Source organism: Diadema setosum, chromosome 6 (assembly GCF_964275005.1).
Source record: "Diadema setosum chromosome 6, eeDiaSeto1, whole genome shotgun sequence".
NCBI lineage: Eukaryota > Metazoa > Echinodermata > Echinoidea > Diadematoida > Diadematidae > Diadema > Diadema setosum.
Genome location: NC_092690.1, coordinates 19545797 through 19567148, shown reverse-complemented (window position 1 = coordinate 19567148; position 21352 = coordinate 19545797). Strand labels below are relative to the sequence as shown.

The following is a 21352-nucleotide window of genomic DNA, read 5'->3' as shown; positions in this document are numbered from 1 at the left end:
AAATGAGTGAGATCAATAGAAATGCATGCAAATGAAATAAAGTTTTAGAGTGAGAAAGGACCAAAATGAGTGAGTCTCACTCTCAATGAGTGAGAGTTGGCAGCCCTGTAATGTTCGCAGTACAGTGTTCAAGAATTGAGGAACAACTTTTGTGTTATTTCACATGTGGCACGCTACCTTCAATTAATATCACCACAGGAGACATGTGCACAACTTTTCCTTGTTCTCACGGTTCTATCCAATTGTAATACCATAACGTCAAAACAGGTTGCTAGGCCCCTACACACGGTTTCTTCGGGCCCCTTCAAAGCCTTCACATTACAATGTACACTGTATCTACAATTTCAAATTCAAACTTTGGGGGATCATGCCTTCAGTTGTGTTGCTCCAAAACTTTGGAATAAATTACCTGAGAAAATGAGGAAGGCCCCATCACTTGCTGTCTTCAAATCTTTGTTTAGACTTAGCTTTTTTCAGAAGCCTTTGATTAATTTGTTATTTGTTTTTGTGTGTGTGTCTAATCAGCAACAATGTCAGGAGCTCTGTTACATCACAGCACAGTAGAGTATATTTACATAGTAGCTGTGCTATACAAATTTGTCTAATTATTATTATTATTATTATCATTATTATTAATTTATCATTATTAACAAATAATTATGACTGTGCAGTTTCAAATTATCATATTTCTAACAATCCTTGGCACAAATTTTGGGGTCAATATGGTGAGAATCAAACCCATTCTTTGAACCCTCATCTCTAATTCCTTGATTTTTAGGGGTTTCCCTAATTTAAAGTTTCTCATTAATCATTATTATTATTATCATTATTATTATTATTATCATTATTATTATGATTCATTCATTTTTATCAATTTATTTATTTCTATTTATTTATTTATTTATTTTTTATTATTATTATTATTATTATTTTATTTTATTTATTTATTTTTTTTTGGGGGGGGGGGTGAGTGTTTTGTTGCTGCTTTCACTGCCTGGGACACAGCCCTGTTGACTCAAAAGAAGTAGAGTCTACTTTACTGTCAATGTGACATTATAGGACCATGAACTGCATGTCAACCCATGGCCTAATGATGGGTCTAATAAAAGTCTATGGGCATATCAAAATTTGATTGGGAACAGGACTGGTTGCGATACAGTGGGACATTGTTGTATAGTAATGTCTGACATAGCAAGACCCTCTTATAACAATGTGTATTCACAGGTTCCAACTCTTTATAATACTCTTGGTTTATGTGTACCACGATGTAGTGATAAACCCGATATAACAAGGTAATTGCCAGGGAGTTAAGGTTATTATACATACAAGGTTCCCTGAATATGTAATAGTCCTATGCAATATGTTATGTTCACTTTCAAACCTGACAATCTCGCATAATCGTATTGATATTTCATTGTACAGTGGTAGACTGTAACACAATTGCACATAACACTATACACTAAGACACACATCTTTGAAATACATGTGCAAGTTTGTGTTTGACTGCTTAGCTAACTCTGTTCGGACTCACGGTTTGATGACAGTGCCCGCAAGAACAGGAAACACAAGAATTTACAAGGAATGTCTCCACAGGCATGGAGATAACCATCATTTGTTTTACTTTTTGTGTTCATCTTAACTTGGCTTTTGAAAATAACAAGTAACAGAAAAGAAAAAGTGCGACCAGTCTGATTCTCCCTAGACTCGTGTGGATGTATAATGAAGGTGAGAGTCTACAGAAGTAAAGTGAGATTTGATTCATATCAGTGAGGGCACTATCATCTCCAGAAATGCCCGTAAACCTGTGGCCATCATTTATGAGTTGGTGACTGCAAAGTGCATTCAGTCCTCTTGGACTAGCCACATGGCAGGTCTCCTTCACTGGTTTGGCACTGGTTTTTGTTTGTTTGTTTGTTTGTTTGTCTTTTGTAAGCCACCAAAGTGGCAAACATTACTCATCATATTAAATCCCAGTAAAGCATCATACATACTGTAATTTCTATCATTATCTTCACTGCATGATCACAATCCCATTTCACATGTAAAGTATGTACATGTATAACATTACTGCTGTCAGAGTTTGCACAGGAGAAAGTTTCTCACAAATAAATATGTATAAAATGACCTCTCCGTTTTTTCTTTACTTGTGAAAAGAATATGACACTGTACAAGATAGTGACACCACATACATTGTATATATACAATAAATGGGATGTACAGAAGAACTTAAAAACTTTGTACATATACGCACGCAGAAATAATAACACATAATAAATTGACAGTTTTGATGCTGATCAACCCCTGAAATTAAAAAAGAAAAAAGGTGATATGCTGGTATTTAGAAGTATATGTTCATCATTACAAAAAGGTGATGCACTTCAGGAATTTGAATAACACTACTAAATGAAGTTCATCAGTTGTGACTTCAAAGACAGAAAAAAATATATAAATATTTGCACTAGATTGTGCAATCTCAATGTTTCCCCATTCCAAATTGCACTAAAACAACAAACTTGTACAACTGATGTTGGAAAAAAAGAAGAAAAGTCTTATATATTAAAAACAAACAAATCCTCTTTTCCTGTTGATTGGTGCTTTATGTTCTATGTTTGTGAAACCCCAGATGATGAGATGTGAGTTTTCTTCATCGATCAGTTTGCCTCCCTTTACAAATGAAACTGGCAAGATCACAACTGCTGATCTGTAATTTAACAAACATGTTATGGAAAAAAAAAAAGGGAACCACGGGACTCATTTGTAGAGGGAGACAAATTGAAGAAAATTCACATCTCAACCTTCACCCCTCTGATTAATATTCTCTTGCACTCCAGATGATATTTCACTGTAGCATGTCATAATCATGTTTAAAGGGTAAATCAAGATTGCTGTTGTTTATTAATACATTGTATTAATCAATATTAGAAGAGGGACCTTTCTGGTGTGCAGTCAACTTTCCTATCGGGTCAGCTTTTGTCATGGTGACCCCATAGTCCACCCAACAACACAGAATGTAAAATACCACGTTCCGTTAGGTATTAGTGTGAATTATGCACAACATGGTTATATCGAATCCAGTTCGGTACGGTACACTTTAGGAGCGTTCGAGTGCTCCTCTGGCATGGGTACGGTACGGTTCAGTTTGCTTTACAAGAGCGCTCTAACGCACCCATAGACTATCAAATTTTTGACATGGGGCGTGTTTTGCAGGTATGCACTTATTACACAATTGTTATTTTTTCCCCTCTTTTGTTTCAATGGAAAACAAAAACTTGGTAGTAGTAATACCTTCAAAAGTAATATGCGGATAAACACTCGTAAATTCTACTTTTTCTTAGCAACAACAGCACTGACAAACATCCAGCTCTCAGCTAATCATAATGACTGGGACTATTACCACCACATTATGACTATTCATAGACAGGAAAAAATTTGTTGGCATTACATTGTTCCAACATTCATAATGCATGGGAGCTCATAATTTTGATGTAGAAAGCATACACTTCATACCTCATTTTGATACTTTCTGCTAAATAAACAGCAAAATAACTATGGAAATCAGTGTATATCACCTCTATAAGACAATGACCTACTAATAGTGTTATTGACATATATCTTGCAGACATGACAAAACATATAAAAGACAAGATGTGTTACAGATGCTAATATACAGTCAGCTATACAAAAATAGATAATTCATTTATTCAGCAGATAAACATGTTTCGTTGCAATTCTCTCGGCATTGTGCATGCATCTCTCAACGGTGTTAGCAAGGTGCTCTTACGTGTAACACCCCTCTGATGGTTAATGGAGCGGTCTGTTTTTGTAAAGGTGAATTAAGAGTCGACAATGCAGGGTGGGTCCATTCTATTATTGAAGCCGGGTGAGCAAAGTGGTGTTTCTGGTGAGGGGCTTCATGCACTGCCAAATGATCTGTGGTGAAAAGGAAGGAAGAGCAAGTAAGGGACAGAAAGCCATGTGTGAGACAGAGACTGAACAATGATCCGTATTCGAGAAGTTGGTTTTAAATCTTGTCCATGGTTTATGCAAATTTCTTACGCCGTAAATGCACTTGCCAGATTGTGTGCACTAACAGACAGCCAACAATAACAGCATGATGACACACGAATGTGAAAGGTATGTCCACTTCACTCTCATTTCTGTCAATGGACGACTAAAACAAATCTAAATCATGGCTTTAATTTAAACCAACTTCATGAATACTGGAAAATGGGCTGGGTATGAGTCACTAAACAACAACATGTAATGAAGAGCTGCTAATTTCTGCAGATTAAATAGACACTGATGCATGGGGGGGGGGGAGGCATAAAATTCCACCAAAAATATAAAATAAAAATACATTGTACATATTTTTTTTCTCTTACAAAAAATAGGAAAATTCGAAATATTTTTTACTGTAAAAGTGGAAATTTTCGCGCATTTCGAGCTACCAGGAACTAGTGCAAAAAATAAAAGCATGCAATATAGTTTTGCTTGCCATATGTTCCCGTTGTTGGTGTCTTAATTCCGCGGAATTAAAAACATGCAAAACTCTTCTTACCAGGCCAAGCGTGAAAAATTAGTCGCACAAAAATATCAACTTTCACAGTAGTCGTTGCTACAAGCTAGTAAGGGCACACTTCCGGCAAGCTTTGAGGTTGTTACGGGAAAATCTTGTGAAAAAAGCATGCAGAGAATCTGAGTACATTACCAGAGTGGTCTATTAGCAAATTACAGAATTCATGCATTATACCTGTATTTATGAGAGCAGAAAATGGCACAACTATATTGTTTATATCATCTTGACCTTTTGATTCTGATGACAGCAATGGATGGATGCATGACACCGCCACCACACAATTAATCATTTAACTCTTTAACAAGCTGCGCTCTTGTAGCTATGCCAAATAGGAGGGGGGGGGGCTGATTCTGCCCCTCCCCCCCCCCCACCCCATGACTATGAACATGCAGAGATCCAATGCACACGAGCACTCGTATTTCACCTTAACACTACTCTAGCACTAATCTTTGTACCTTTTCTTACTTTCTTGACAAAAATAATTCAAGTTGTGGAATGACCTGGCTTAATAGTGGATGGAATACAAATGTACAGAAGGCCACATAAATTGACAAGGACATGAATAGTTTCTTAGCCACAAAGATATGCCAAGCACAGCTGAAACATACACCATGCTACAGTACTATCTTCAGGTATTTTCTCTTCAGCTGAAAGCAACCAGCTCTCTACAAATTTGTAGTTTAAGCCATGTGGCATGGCACGGCACACTGACATTACAATGTCACAATATCTCAAATATTTAAAGATTTTTTCATGTTGCTTCAATGAATGATTCTTACTGATGAGAGGTACTACCTGCACACAATAATGATTTACCCACAAACAAACAACTAACCACTTAACCAGCTTACAGAAATCGCAGCACTTAACAGGGAACCTATGGCACACCATAGACTACATTGCATCTTCATCAGTATGAAGCATATAACAGGGGGCGGATCCAGGAATTATGTAAAGGGGGGGGGGGGGGCAACTAATATTTCTGGTGCCACTTCCGGGTTTCATTTCATTTTGTTCTTTTTATTCATTTTGTTTTTAACGAAAAAGTAAAAGGGAGGGGGGCGTGCGCCGGCTGTGCCCCCCCCCCCCCCCCCTGGATCCGCCACTGTATAATGTCAGATGTCCGTGACTTAAACATTCCATATATGGACACAGTCTTTTCAATACTACATCTACAGGCCTTGTGTCATACTTGTCAATGAATGAACTACGAAGGCTTTCCTAACTTTAGGAAAGGGTCTATATATGCAATGAGCTCTGCACCGTTTCTAAACACGGCTCCTCTCTCTTACACTTCTTCCATCTGTATCTCGTCTATCTGAGGGCTAGCAGGGTTGTAGAACACGGCGTGGAGCATGATGAAGAAGAATGAGGCACCTGTGAGGGAGAGAGAATGAGAGGGATATGAAAGAAATGACTCAACCAACTTCACCATATCACTGTAAAGAGACACCCATACCATACCTGCCAACATTTCAAGACGAAATATCTTACTTGTGGATTGCAAAAATCTTATTTTATATATGCAAACTGAAGTTAAAAATCTTACTTTCGGTCAAATCTTCAGAAAATACACATGAAAGGTATATCTAAATATTTTTTAAAAATCTGATTTCTCTGACAGAAGATCTGATTTTGCTATTTTTAACGTAAAAAATCTTACTGAATCTGATAAAATCTTACTAGTTGGCAAGTATGCCATACGTACCATACATGTCACTGCATTCCAAACAAGTTAACCCATTGAAGACTAGTCTCGAGTATACTCAGGCAGATGTCTATGGGAAATGCTTGTCAGGTCCTACTGCAAAATCTGCCCATCCTCAACAGGTTAATACAGTAAACCTCGGATAAGTCGATGTCGAGTGAGTCGAAAATCACTTAACTCGAAGTAAAATAAAAAGTCCCGATTTTTCCCTATGTATTTTCTCTAAGAAATATTTGGATAAGTCGAAGTACAAGAGTCGAATTTCGGCTGTGTCGAAGTAAAACATTCAGTCCCTTTTGTACAAAATACACGTAGTTTACATCACTTGAGCCGAAGAAGATTTGTCTGGCATTCTCATTACATTTAGAGGAGAACAAAAAAATCGGCATGTCGCAGAACCCCGTCCCTGGCCTGCTGCAGGTAAGCATGCACACTCACCGTACCGCTCTGCACGCATGTCGAATACATACACATATATACATGTATACACACAGCACATCGATCCATATACACTGTACTTTATCCATACACACAGCACATCCATACTTTATCCATATCAAGCCAGAACTCCTTGGTCAACCAATCGCTGCTTTAATACTTTAGTGACAGGCCAAGTACTATGGGCGGAGCTTGTTTGTGCGTGCCCGGCTGGCTGTATAGTTTTGTTCAATGGAGGTGGGATGGGCCTGGGAGAGTGTTTGTCTCAGGGTAGGTTGACAGAGATGGCTATACCTATGTTGCACCATAGACATAGCACATGCACATTGCCACATTAGCGTAGACTTTCTCAGAACTACGTTTAACTACTAGTATTGATACAAATTCCATGTTCAATTTAGAACAAAATAAGAACATTATCTTCAAGAACAGACAAATTTGAATGCAAACGCACACACGCACGCACACACACACACACACACACACACGTGCATGCAAATGTACTATAATACATGTACATAACTGTGAGTCGAAAAAAAAATCGACTCTCGCGAGAGTCGAATTTCACTTAAGTCGACGCATTTTTGTCAGTCCCGAGAGCTTCGACTCATGCGAGGTTTACTGTACTTCAAATCTTTCCTTGTATGAGCTGAACAGAATACATAGTTTCCTTCTTCTTCTTTTTTTTTTCTTAACTTACCCAGAAAAATTATTCCGAAGAGTACAGGTGCCATGGTCTATAATTACAATAGTATTCCTTGCAACGCCTCTAGTAGAACCTCAGGTTATGCTAACATAAACCACAGTGGACGCACTTATATTCTGAAATGGTATGGTTGACACACTGTACCATAGACGAAGGATTTTTCCATGGATGAATGACGCATTCAAATGAAACTGCCACAGAGCAGGCCTAAAGTGGTGCAATCTTTTCTTTCTTCATGATTGAAATAATCCTTAAAGGTCATAAGGACAATATTATGCATTCATGCGTGATCAAGCAGGCAGCAAAAGTGACCTCTAGGAGTGGTGAAAAAAATAGTTACTTCTCAGTTTTGTGTTGTTGTTATTTTTCCACAATGCTTTGTCCATGGTAACAGTAACTGTATTGCTGTTTTCTCACCAATCACCTTCAAGCACTGAAATGACACCTCTAAAGTTTATTTGTAATGTCCACGTTATATGTGTGGGTGTCTGCATTTGAACTTAACTATGTGTATGTGACCAAAAAAAAAAAAAGGAAAATATAACTACACTGACTGTACTGAAGTATATTTTAGTTACCAGACTATAAAAACTGAACATTCTCTTGTCTGCTATATTCCACCCTCTGACTACTAACAATAGAAATAAACTGGGGGGAAAAAAAAAAAAAAATGTAACAACGAGCACATAGGCTGGACAGCCTTTGGTCCACAATTTTATTACATACAACAACAACAACAAAAAAAAAAAAAAGGAGATGGGGGCTCAATGCATCTACACAACAGAAGGACATGCCCATAGTTAAAAGACAACATAAGGCCGCAGCCATTATTTCTTGTTAGCTTCACAATCGCTGTGTGGTGGTCAACACAAGGTCAACCCTCTTTGATAATCCCAATTGTACTTTGTTCGCTTTTTGGGATGTTAACTGCAGCGACTTTTTCACCAACTGGCTCACGTGTCTGGATACTACAGTAATCGCCAATATGCATAGATTCACTTCATCCTCCTAATCCTTCTCATATCAATGATATGACATTGGTGTTGGACTGAGGCACATTGTTTCTCCAGAGTGGGCTTGCTACTCTTCAAATACATTGTAAGTCAAGTTTGAATGGATTGCTGAATGGTGATGAAAAAGCTTGGTGAGCTATTACAGTCAAAAGGCCTGGCCACACATAGGGTTAAAGGAGACCTCCGCATGATTTTAAGACCTTCAATTTGAACAACTATAAACTAGAAATATCACTGAAGGTGATTAATACCCCCGCCCCGTGACGACAGTCTTACCCAAGGAATGATCTTTACTTGATCTTCTGCCATTTAAATGCCGTTACCATGGCAACGCAGCTTCCGACACGTCCGAAAAATATGTCTTGCACATCTTCCCACCAAGACTATTGTGTGTGCCACATTTCATAAGCTTTTGTCAAAAACTGAGGAAGTAGTTCAATCCACAAGATCTTTCCTTGATCTTCCGCCATTAATATGCCGTTACCATGGCAACGCAGCTTCCGACACGTCCAAAAAATATGTCTTGCACATCTTCCCACCAAGACCAATGTGTGTGCCACATTTCATGAGCTTCAGTCGAATACAGAGGAAGTAGTTCAATCCGCAAGATCTTTCCTTGATCTTCTGCCATTTATATGCCGTTACCATGGCAACGCAGCTTCCGACACGACCGAAAAATATGTCTTCCACATCTTCCCACCAAGATCAAGGTGTGTGCCACATTTCATAAGCTTTGGTCAAAAAACTGAGGAAGTAGTTAAATCCGCAAAATCTTTCCTTGATCTTCTGCCATTAATATGCCGTTACCATGGCAACGTACTTTCGGGTACTGTCAAAAAATGCGTCTTGCACATCTACAACCAAAGGCACACATCTGTACCAATTTTCATGGAAACTGGGCAAAAACTGAGGAAGTGATTTGCAACACAAAATTTTCCATCATTTTGGCTCATAATATGTGAGCTGTTACCATGGCAACATACTTTTTGTCACTGTCAAGAAATGTGTCATGCTGACCTATATCCTAAGACAAACATTCAATATGAATTCCTTGAGAATTGGAAGAACACTGATGAAGCAGTTTTGCCATGAAGCATTTTGCCCTATATTTTACCAATAACATGCCGTTACCATGGCAACGCACTTTTTGCAACTACGGAAATATGTGTCTTGCACATTAACATATTCAGATGAACATCTGTACCTAATTTCAAAAAAATTGATCAAAAACTGTGGGAGGAGTTCGCGACACAAGATTTGTACCCATTTTTGCCCATAATATGCCGTTACCATGGCAACGTACTTTTGGGTACTGTCAAAAAATACGTCTTGCACATCTACAACCCAAGGCACACATCTGTGCCAAGTTTTATGGGAATCGGTTGAAAACTGAGGAAGTAGTTCGCGACGCAAGATTTGCAACGGACCGACCGCCCGACCGCCCGCCCGACCGCCCGACCGTCCGCTGATTCCTATACCCCCTTCAAACTTCGTTTGGAGGGGGTATAATTAGTTATACTAAGTACAGAGTTTCAGAAGTTATAGTGATTGGGATGAGGAATAAGAATGTTTTCAAAATTTATAACAAATTGCAATGAACAAGGATGATGACATGGCAGCCTTACCATAAGAATGCACGAGCACGGGGCTCAAGGAAGCAGAAAAAAAAAAGAAGGCATGCATAGATTCCACACAGGTGAACTTGTTGAGCAAGCGGTATTGTAATGGAGTTACACTGCTACATTTTTTTTAAAATGTGAGGTTCCTATGTCATTAACATTGTTCGGTGTAGTTTGTTTAAGATTTTTCAGAGAATTGTTTTCTCTACTCAAGGACCACAATAAATTCCACAAATGAATCCATGGAGCTGTCGATTTATGTACCACATGATGCGAAATTATGAATATCGTCTGGAATGCCCCTTCAATCTCTTTAGCACAGATGAAAGTTCCACACTCTATCAACATATACTGGAAAATCCCAAACTTGCATGCTTTTCATCTTTCCCACTGGGCCTATGGCAGTGAACATCACTTTTTGAAATGTTGCAGATACAGTATGAGCACTTCTACAAAATTCTTGAACTCTCCCCATATTATATTTTTATGTCATTGTTTCTGCGCACCACAGAATCACAGTGCCACAAGCACTACATGCCTGCTTGCCAACGGCAAGTAAAACTTACTGTTTGGCAAGTAGTAAGAACTGGCCTGGTGGCAATAGCCCGTCAAACAGTATGGGGCCCTTGCCCAGATTACCCATTAAAGGGGCATTCCAGACAATTTTCATAATTTCACATCATGTAATACATAAATCGACAGCTCTATGTACAATGCATAGATTCGTGGAATTTATTGTGGTCCTTGAGCAGAGAAACCAATACTCTGAAAATCTTAAACAAATTACACTGAACAGTGTTAATAACATCAGAGCCTCACATATTTCAGGAATGTAGTGCACTTTCATACAATACTGCTTTCTCAATAAGTTCACCTGTGAAGAGCCTATGCATGCCTTCTTTTCTTCTGCTTCCTCAAGCCCCAACTCATGCATTCTTATGGCGAGGCTGCCATGCCATCATCCATGTTCATTGCAATTTGTGATAAATTTTGAAAATATAGTCATTCCTTATCCAAATCACTACAAATTCTGAAACTCTACACTCAGTTTAACTGTTTATGTGCCATGATATAAACCCCCTGTGTGCCACATTATTCTGAGACTGCAACGTAGTTATGCTGTGGGAAAGGATTGTGTTTTTCAAATCTATGTCGCTTTTATAGACTTTTGTTACCCTGGACATGTAAGGCGCAACATTTAGAGGAAATGCCATGCTTTGTTTTTGATGTAAATTGTACAACAAATCTGTGATTGCTTCGACCAGTAGCTACATTATTGTAAAGGACTGATTTTTGCACACAAAACAGTGACAGAAACGTAGCATTTTACTTGCAACTCCAGAAGGGAACAATCATTGATAGTCAAACACCACATATAATACCACCTACACGTGACAGGAATGAATCGAAAGAAACGTGTTCATTGTACTGTGACATTTGGCGATTTATCGATCGGTTTGTGCGGGTTTGTGCATTTGAGCAGAATGTGCGAAGTTGGCACGCTGTCGATTGAGTCGGGCGTGCGAGCATGGCACATAAAGAGTTAACTAATTCATAGTTGTTCAAATGTAAAAGTCTGAAAATCATCCGGAGATCCCCTCTAAATAAGGTGGGAGATTAACTGCGAAACACAGCCCGAACGCTGTGTACAAGGAGCACCCCGGGGTTAGTGGGAGATATAGTTATCTAAATACTAAAACTCTAGAAATATTTTCCTGCTTGGGGTACTGTACTTTGGTTCTGAATGCTATTTCCTATGTTCATGCTGGAGTAAGTTCTGTCTGGGACCTACCTATAACCCAGAAGATTGCCGAGCCGCCTCCCACCAGGAAGAACAAGGGAAAGGAGAGGAGGGCCACTGCTCCATACTGCTGTGCCAACGTCAGCTCATAGCCTGCAAGAACAAGATGGGGGCGTACAGTTAACAATGCTCGGGCAGTCACTGCAGCATCCATACCATCAAAGGATTACATTTCATAGCCCAAGCACAAGGCCTTGGGCCCCCTTAGGGAAGGTGCAATAAAATCAGAGAGTTGTCAACAGATACATACAACAATTTACCTAATGTAGTCACCTTCACCTAAGTAAAATCCATTTAAAATTAGAAAAACTACAGAAACACACTATGCTGAATTTATTCTTGCTTGGACTGAAATGTAGCTCCTCTTATTTTTGTATTTCGCAAGAGGCACTTAGAACAAGAGGCAACAACTAGGAAAGATTTGGTCTTCTTCAAAGTCAACTCCTGCATGGTAAACCACATCTGATTTGGTCATCAACACACTAAAGTCTTTGTGATTCTTATTTTATAATCACACTCGGACTCAATTACTGAGCATGTTTTCCTAATGCTGGGGAATCATTCTGTTCTCAGGTCTCACTATGATTTGAACAATTATCAAACTTCTTATCACAATTCTATTGTGTTACTTACTGCCAATCTTGAGTTTCCTGTTCTGGTTTTTGACGCTGATGTAGTAGCAGGCACCAAAGAGTCCACCCAGGGCTATCAGGAGCATAGGTGAGGTCAGTCTATGGGCAGTGTGACATCATAATTGATGAGAACAGGAAATGAAGATCACCAAAATTACTTTCTGGTTGCACCAATATCCATTTACAACCACCTTATCTCTTTAACAAGTCATACCACATAATTATTTAAATTATCAACATCGTCAATTATCATTATTATCATTATCATGTACATGTAGCTACTGACATGATCATCAGCTGCAGCACTAAGATCAGTTCAAAATAGTCACACCTCAACTGGTGTAGAAAGATTTGATTATTCTTGCAAGTTCAAGAATTCTCAATCTTTGATTGGATTTCACACAAGACATGCTGATATTTCAAACATACAAAAAAGAAATAAAGATACGGAGACAAATTATCAACAATAAATTTACAGAAGCATGCACAGGTATTGCAAAAATAAAATAAAAAAAATGTTCAAATTAATGAAACTGTTGCATCAAGTTGTTTTGACCATGATTTTTATCATGGCTGCTACTAAAATACTAAGTTGGTGCTTATTTACTTCAATGTAGGATAATTTGTTAATCAGGGGGGTGTTTCATCAATGTAGTCAGCACTGACAAGTTGTCTGTCACTGACAATTTCAGTAAAATCCTTGGTTTTGATTGGTTAAGAAGCTCTGGTCACTGACTGTTTCTATGGTGATTGTCGGAGACTGACAACTTGTCAGCGCTGACTAAATTGATGAAACACCCCCCCCCCCCTGTTGCAGTAAAGAAAAAAAAAAAGACCTATCATGTAATATGGTATCCCCTGGGTATCATTGGTTTTGTCACTGAATAAAGATCAAAACTACATGAACACAACTACATGTGCTCTGTAGCTGTTTTGATAATGACATTCATATCACTTACATCTTACTTTCTACAAAAAGGTCTCAATAGCAAAAAAAAAACAAAAAAAAAAGAAAAAAAAAGGCATACACATAGTTAAAGAAAAAGATATCACTGAACTATGTCTGTGTATGAAGCACAGCATAATGATATCCAGATACAAAAAATTGTAATATCAATGTTGTGTCACCGAGATGCACAGGTCTGCACAATATTTTCAAAGGTGACTATAAAGGAAGACATACTCCTTGAATCTTCATAATTACCCACAATTCTTAGTTATTTTCATCCTCATTTCACTAAGATATTACGTTTTGAACCTCCTCCTCTTCAGTCCTGGTAAAATAATTTGTGAGAATTAAACTCTAAAGCCTGTCTATCATACTCACATGCAGTATATGGCCAGTATCAGGAATACAAACACGTAGTTGCTCTGGAAATGCTCAATGTTCTTGACAACCCTTGACCCTGCCGTTGCCACTGAATTTGGCTTGGTGAAACGAGCCATGCTGAGGAACTGGCCCCAGGGCTGGATGGTTTGCCTCCGCGCCGAAAACCACTCACGCAGCGAGGTACCAGACAGGCTCATGGCTGCAACCCTGCAACACGTTGAAATGTAAATTATTGTTGTAGGTCTCCACTCAAACACTGTCAGGTTTTTGTAGGTTCGTGCAAAATCCCTACAACACTGATTTGCTACATTGTACATACACTCTCTGAAGATATTAGTATTGGAGCTAAAGTAAAGATACAGATACAGTGTTTCATAGAAAAAATGAACTTCAAGTCAGATAATTTTCACATACATTGTATATCAAACACTACTAATGGATTGAATGGTATGTACACTGTTCGTCTTGATTAATAAGTCTCTTGTCAAAAAAAAGAATACAATACACAATACACAATGCCCATGGCCATGTTCTCAGTAGACATCTAACTGCAATGTAAACCACACAGCCAGCACAAAATATAATTAGACTACTGAAGTGTTTATTTGTTACCGTTAGTTACCAGCTACCACAGCAGAATATTGTGAAGCAGTGGATAGAGGGGCAAATAAGTTGTAAAAAGTACAAAACTTAAGGTGCTTTAACTTGAAGCTGCAAAAAAAAAGTTAAGCCCACAATTAGTAGACTATTAAAATCTTAACACAGGATCTAGACAATTTTAAGGTACAGCTGTAAATTTGTGGGTTCTGTTATTGTTAACCATTTACTATTTCAGATGTACGTGTGATCTACATACGATCATATTCGCTTAACCACATCATCACAGCATAGCAACTATGTAGCCCGACCAGACCCCACCTGTCAAAATATCGAAAATCCTTCATAAAATCCATTAAAATTCCCAGAACACTCCCAAAATTTAATCATTTGTTCCTTGTGTCATTCTCAGCCTTTCGTGTAACAGACATAACTATTTGTCAGATTTGTGATAGATTCTATTGCACTGTTACCGTTACTCTTACTAGTTAGTGCTAGTGTAGCCCAACCAGATGCCGTGCGCACGGCGTCAGACGGACTGTGATACTACACAGATCTACGTACTATGATCCTCGAACATGGCCACACAACAACAAAACTGTTGAAAATTTCTAATTCTCATCACAAATTTTACGAATCACTCATATGAATTGAAATGCTTGGACTATGAGCATGGTATATCAGTCCATAGTGAGCCCTTACACAACATACACTGAGCAAAAAGTCAACCCGGAATGGCACTGTGATCATCGTTGGGCAATTCAATTTTTTATAAAAATCTTTCCCAGCTTTGAACGATGCAAATTGCACTGCTAGAGTTTGTACGCCTGCACGGTCAACAGCGCCTCCTTTGCCCACCATTTTGCAGAGCTGCGCCGACATTTCAAATCATTTCTGCGATTTCTGCGGCATATACAATTAAAAAAGGCTTCATTTTCGGCAAGTTCTGATCTGTACATGTACATGTATATCAATATCGATAGCTAAAGACGGAAGCTAAATAGATAAAGTTTTCATTTTACAAAGTCTGAGTAACAAATATATATGGTGTAGAGTAAAAGCCCTAATTTTCAGACACTTAAGCTTTTTTGCAATATTTGTTCAACTAAAATAATACTCTACAAAATTATATCTATAATAATGTATGTTAAATATATCAACCTACTTTTTCCCAATATTGATTTTGTTAAACAGATCATAAAATTTCACAAAATCCCCAAATATTATCACCATGTCAATTCCCCAAGAGTCGGACAGCCGCTCCAAAATTCGGACACGCGCGCAATGCCAATACGCATACAAGGCTGCTGAAAAATCCCTGCGGGCCATACCTTGTTGGCGCAAGGTTGCATCGGGGACGTTGCGGCGCCCATTCATGTCCGAATTTTGGGGACTCTGCACTCGCATTCAGCCCCTGTACATTTCTTCACTGCATCGGCACGTACCGAGATTTCGTTTTATTGTGTGTGTGTTTTTGAGGATACATTGTACCATCACACTCTGAGCTTGTGATAAGCTAAAAATCTCGCAACAGAACAGCGTAATATTTCAATTTTTAGTGCTTTTTCGGCGACCCCGATTCTTTACATGGGACCTACCAAGTAATTCAAGCGCGTTTTGGAAAAGTGTCGGCGATTCTGCACTTTTTACGGCAAAATTTGGGATTTTAGATGGATTTTTGGAGGTGACTCAGGCACTTTCCTGTGGCGAATGAGTGTGCCAGTAGGCCTATGTGAAATGATGTGATATCCGTGTGTCGTGACAGTATAATTTGCTGGCTTATGATAAGTGGTAAGTGTCCGGATATTAGAGGCCGTCCGAAAATTGGGGTTCTTACTCAAGTAAATTCGGAATAGATCTAGACTCTACTATGGCGCCCCAGAATTTAAAGATTACGTTGCCTCAAGTCGGTACAGCCCTGTCGCGACACTTGTGTACAGCGACAGGGCTGTGTCTAGTTAGTGCTATACTAGTGTTACCAGTGTAGCTTTCACTCAAATCTGTTCACAACTTTTTGACCGGTCGAGTTATTTGGCACACACTTCCACCGACACAGACAGACAAACAAACAAATGCCTTTACCCTTTGGCTTTATAGCAGACAGAATAAATTTTAACTTGTTAGTCATTGCCTTGGTGAGTACGCTTGTCCCTACTTACTACCACTGCATGAATTGACTAACAAAACGTTTTTTACTGCACTGTACACAGTTGAGTCGTGGCATTTTAGTAGCCTAGTACTAGGACCTAGTACACCACTCAACACACAATGCGCAGTGCCAGCGGTATTTACATCGCGGATACCGTGCACTGCACTGCACTAACGTTACACATAGCACCCGATCCGACTCTGCCTACCTACCCTGTCTTTTGCAGCACGCTCGGGACGTCCATATTTCCTTCTAACTGCACGTCTTTCATCATTTCTTCCGTCTCTCCTAGTTCTGGCTCTACCTTAACCTCTTCAGCTAGCTGAGGTTTTTCCTCGGCCATTTACAGTGTCAGCGAATTCGAAGTAAAAGTTTCAAATGGGTGGGCCGCTTATTCTCCTTTTGCCAACGCAACAAGTTCACAGATGATTCACTACGTGTTTGTGTCAAGGCTGAGTTGTTTTGATTATTTTATGTAGACGCATTGCATTGCGCATGAAATGGCTTCGAGGTTTTTGGCGAAATATCCTTTAACGCCTGGTAGTAAAGCTAATTTGCGTGGTCAGTTTGACTTGCCAGTAGATGGCGTTATACACGCGTTCGACCTTAGTTGACTACCCACGACTTTTGGCAATATCATTGTTGAAAGAAAAATCTTGTTGAAAGAAAAATCTTGCCAACCACATTATTTGCTTTATTATAATCAATATGTTTCATCTTTTCTTTTATTGCCTCAGAGGATTTTACTACCTTCAAAAGCAGATTGATATGTAAAAAGCAACATTTCGTGAAATAATGTGTGTATTCACGTCCTCCTCAAGATTATAATAACAAACGCTGTATAGTACAAAATTGACTGCATCAAAGAGATTCTATCAGCTATAGAGCAACCCCTTGGTAGGAATGTTCTTTCTGTTTTGTTTTGTTTTGTTTTGTTTTTGTTTTCAATTTAATGAGGACATATTTCTATGAAGTTTACTTGTCTATGATGTACATATTATTTTCTGCACCATCATGATCACCTGTAACTGTCACAGTACATCCCATCGACCAGTTTAGTTCGGAAAGTAGACCTACTGCTTTAGGGATTATCTCATCAAGGTCAAGGTAGGCCTACTTATTTTTTTTTTTAATCTTATTCTTGCAAATAGAATAAAATTATCAATCTACTCTAACAAAAGACAAACATATAGCCCTCTAGTCGCAACACTTATAATAAATCACTATAAATCACTGTTGCATAGAATTAGCAGCTTCGTGCATAAGACTCCCGTAGATTGACTTTTGGTAGCATTCTGCTTTGGAATGAAATATTCAATACAGTGTACATGTATAATAATTTTTATGACAACGACGATAATCGTGATGATAATAAAAGTATGAAAGTTACCGTAGTGATAACAATAGTGATGACAATGACACATAACTCTCCTGAATACAAGCAATTATGATCATAGCTCCAGTCGCGATCGGTTTGGTAAACTTGTGAATAATGATTTTGACGATCAATGATTATAGTAATAATAATAATAATAATAATAATAATAATAATAATAATAATAATAATAATAATAATAATAATAATAATAATAATGATAATAATAATAATAATAATAATAATAATAATAATAATAGCCTACTTGACAGGGCCTACTGACCAGCTGAGTGGATATTTTGAATTTCTTTGTGAAAATTTAAATAGTGTTATTGCTGTGCCTTACCGCTGGCCATCCATTAAGACCATATGGAAGCCATGTTTTGTTTTGTTTCTAAAGCAGATTACTTTATATTTCTTGTCGTTTATGAAAGTCATGGTGATTGTTTCTCTTTCACTATGTATCACTTTTCAATTACATCTGTAGTACCACCCCCTTCATTTCACCAAAGTCTTAAGGATTTCATTTAGGACCTACCAGTATTTCTAACCGAATTTGAACGCACCCAATGAACCCAATCTAGTTCTGCATTCTATTAATGACCATGCAATTTCATGATTCTGTTAATCGAAAATGTTTTTTGTGAAGGATCCGAACTGAAAATAAGGCAAACCTATTCTTCCTGACTTTCTGGACTGTTTGTGCGAGCAGTGTATCCAAATACGTAATATGCACGAGAAAATGTGTTCTTTGAAGGTTTGCATGGTGAAGCAAACGATGGAGAGAGTCGTTCTGTAATGGTATAACGCACTAAATCCATGCATGTCTGTTCATTTATGTTGAATTTCGTTTACAATAATTACTCCAAGAGATAGCCTACCTGTCACATGCCAAGAAATTTGACAGATGAAGAGGTTCTTATGACCGAAGGAAAAAAAAAAAACATTTCAAACTCAGATGCAAAACATAACAGTTAACTTCTTGTGCATCCCCGCCCCAGTTGTTATGATTACAAAGCACTCATGCATCACATCGATACTATATTCTTGACGTAAGACCTATGCTTTACTCGTCTGCAGTGATGATATAATGATCATCAAGTTAGCATTATAATCTCTAAGATTGTCGAAATACTATTGATGATGGAAGATAACGAAGAAAAATATCAGATAAGAGAGAGGATGATGTCTAAAATGTTGCTTAAAAAGCAGCAAAATTAGAGGAAAAAGAAATCTAAAGAAGTAACACAATTCTATGACTTTTATCTGGCATCTACGATTGTTAGTACGCAACTGATTGCTGAAAAATAATGCGAACTTTTCTTCTACTCACGAATGAAACAACTCTTTCGTGATAATAGAACGAATCTGTACTAATCAAAATTAGATACTGTTCAGAAGGTTATATTTGACACACAATATTCGTGATGAAGAGTTTTTAACCCTTAATTGCGTGCCTGGGGGACTTAGTAGACAGTGTCACCAACAGTTCATCAATCAATACATCAGTCAGCCCTCAAAGTACGCAGAAATAAATGTTATCATCGAATAAATTATAAACCAAGTAAAGGACAAAGAGTGATTCCAAACAAGATGCAAACTGTACTGTGTATCCCAACCCCAGCTGTTGATTATGATTACACTAATAAGTATCACAAGATGACACATTGCATCTATTATGACAAAGGACCTATGCTTAAACGTGGATGTGTGTTAACACATTTGAAATAAATTCATTTCAGTGTCAATTTCATTGTCATCTTCATTGTCGATTTATATCAAATAAGGCGGCACAACTTGTATTGTAATGTTGTTTTTTTTGTGTGTGTGTAGTACTATTTCATTGGTTAAAAGAAACTTGTTACTTTACCGCTAAAGGGTTACTAATACATCTTTTGTGCTGGTTATGCTGTCCTGCATTATATCACGGTTTAGTCGTGTCATTATAATTATATCTGGGCCTATCCATTAAAATAAGTTTCTGAAATTGAGCGACCGCAGCATATCTGTTTAATCCATAGAAAATCGAGATTAAGGATTAAAAAAAAAAGTATATAAAGAATTCGGGGGAAAATTATTGCTGTTACTGTTAAGAAGAAAAACAAATTGATAGACACAACGCTAACTATACGTACAACTACAAATATGTTATCGAATGCACAGTAACCTAATGTGACAGGTTTTTTTTAGGCAAGTTCCAGTGATATTATTTCGTCATTATAGCTTCTGTGACGTCTTACTTCGAACACTAGAGTAAACAACCCTGTTTGCAACAGGCCTTGTACAGGGTGCATAATATTATGATTTGCGACAGGGGCCGTTTTATTCATTGATGAAAATGCCCAATCAGATGTCAATGCCAACGGTTACAGCTCGTTATTCCGAAGTTTCGTTATTCCGAAGGCTCTTCAGTCCGAAGATTCGTTATTCCGAAGGTTTGTTTTTCCGAATTTCATTTTCGGATGAACAAATCTTCGGAATAACGAACCTTCGGAATAACGCCACAAATGTTCGGATTAACGAACCCTTATTCATTTTCGGATTGACGAACCTCTAGGTATAGGGAATTTGTGTGTTTCGGATTAGAGAACCTTCGGAATAACGAACCTTCGGAATATCGAACCTTCGGAATAACGAACAGCACCCAATGCCAACAGCACTTGCGAGTAAGTCCTGCTTGATTTCTAACTGAGACTAAGCACACATGATGTTCATTAGCTGTTTTATTGATGAATATAATCTGTCCCTGCATGCCACGGTATGGCACCATGTCGCAACTGACAAGAGTATTACTCTAGATTACAAAAATATAATTTCCTTGTTATTTGAATGACGTTTATTACCTCATTCTGAATGTAAAAACATTGCATAGGCGCCTACTGTAGTGTCCATGTTATGGGTAGTGAAAAACTACTGTTGATATTATGATCAAGATGACCTTACGAAGTTAAGCTGAAGTCCCTAGATTCTACAATAGAAATGTGGAAGTCCTGGCACGCCTCTCAATCACGAAACCCCTTTTATTTTCCTTGAATAAATCATATGTCGGATATTGTTTCGCTACAATTTCAAACATGTTTTAGACTATCCTGTACAAGCTGGAACCCCCCCCCCCCCCCGTTGTTACACCTGCCTACCTTAATACTTCAAGTTTCTGAGCACTTTCTTGTCTTTCTTGTGACGTGCGGTTTCTGTCTCGACATTTTTGTCTCTTCCGCAGCTTCATATTGTTCCATCTTCTCATATTGTGGTATTTTGATGAAAAATCCATCATCTAATCTTTCTTTTCTGTCTGCCCATCTTTCCTTTTGCTGTCAGCTATTCATACCTTTGACAACAACGGCTGGTCATAGTTTCTCCTTCTGTTTTAGAATGCACTATTATTTTGATCAGTTAATTGTGATTGTG

The 21352-nt window shown here is 38.1% G+C and overlaps 1 protein-coding gene across 3 annotated transcripts; it reads right to left on the bottom strand.

The window, feature by feature from the left end:
* Window positions 1–961: 961 nt before the first annotated feature.
* LOC140229462 (prenylated Rab acceptor protein 1-like) lies at window positions 962–21329 on the bottom strand. 3 transcript variants are annotated; one of them, XM_072309717.1, is made up of 6 exons: window positions 21082–21329; window positions 13821–14030; window positions 12495–12592; window positions 11853–11954; window positions 5840–5953; window positions 962–3930 (listed from the first exon to the last, which is right to left on the bottom strand). In XM_072309717.1, the coding sequence occupies exons 1-5, from the start codon at window positions 21216–21218 to the stop codon at window positions 5865–5867; spliced, it is 636 nt and encodes a 211-aa protein (XP_072165818.1). In that variant the 5' UTR covers window positions 21219–21329; the 3' UTR covers window positions 962–3930; window positions 5840–5864. The 3 variants fall into 3 exon arrangements, with proteins under 3 accessions (XP_072165818.1, XP_072165816.1, XP_072165817.1); XM_072309715.1 differs by having other exon boundaries at window positions 5869–5953; XM_072309716.1 differs by lacking the exon at window positions 21082–21329 and adding an exon at window positions 16782–16978 and having other exon boundaries at window positions 5869–5953.
* Window positions 21330–21352: the final 23 nt, after the last annotated feature.

Bases quoted from the DNA above. Each gene is read 5' to 3' on its own strand.
- LOC140229462 (XM_072309715.1), bottom strand. From the start codon at position 21,218: ATGATGGATTTTTCATCAAAATACCACAATATGAGAAGATGGAACAAT. The intron at 14,031-21,081 runs GTAGGCAGGTGT...AACGTGTTGCAG, and splicing joins CAGAAACTTGAAGTATTAAG to GGTTGCAGCCATGAGCCTGT. The intron at 5,954-11,852 runs GTAGGTCCCAGA...TCTCCCTCACAG, and splicing joins GGCAATCTTCTGGGTTATAG to GTGCCTCATTCTTCTTCATC.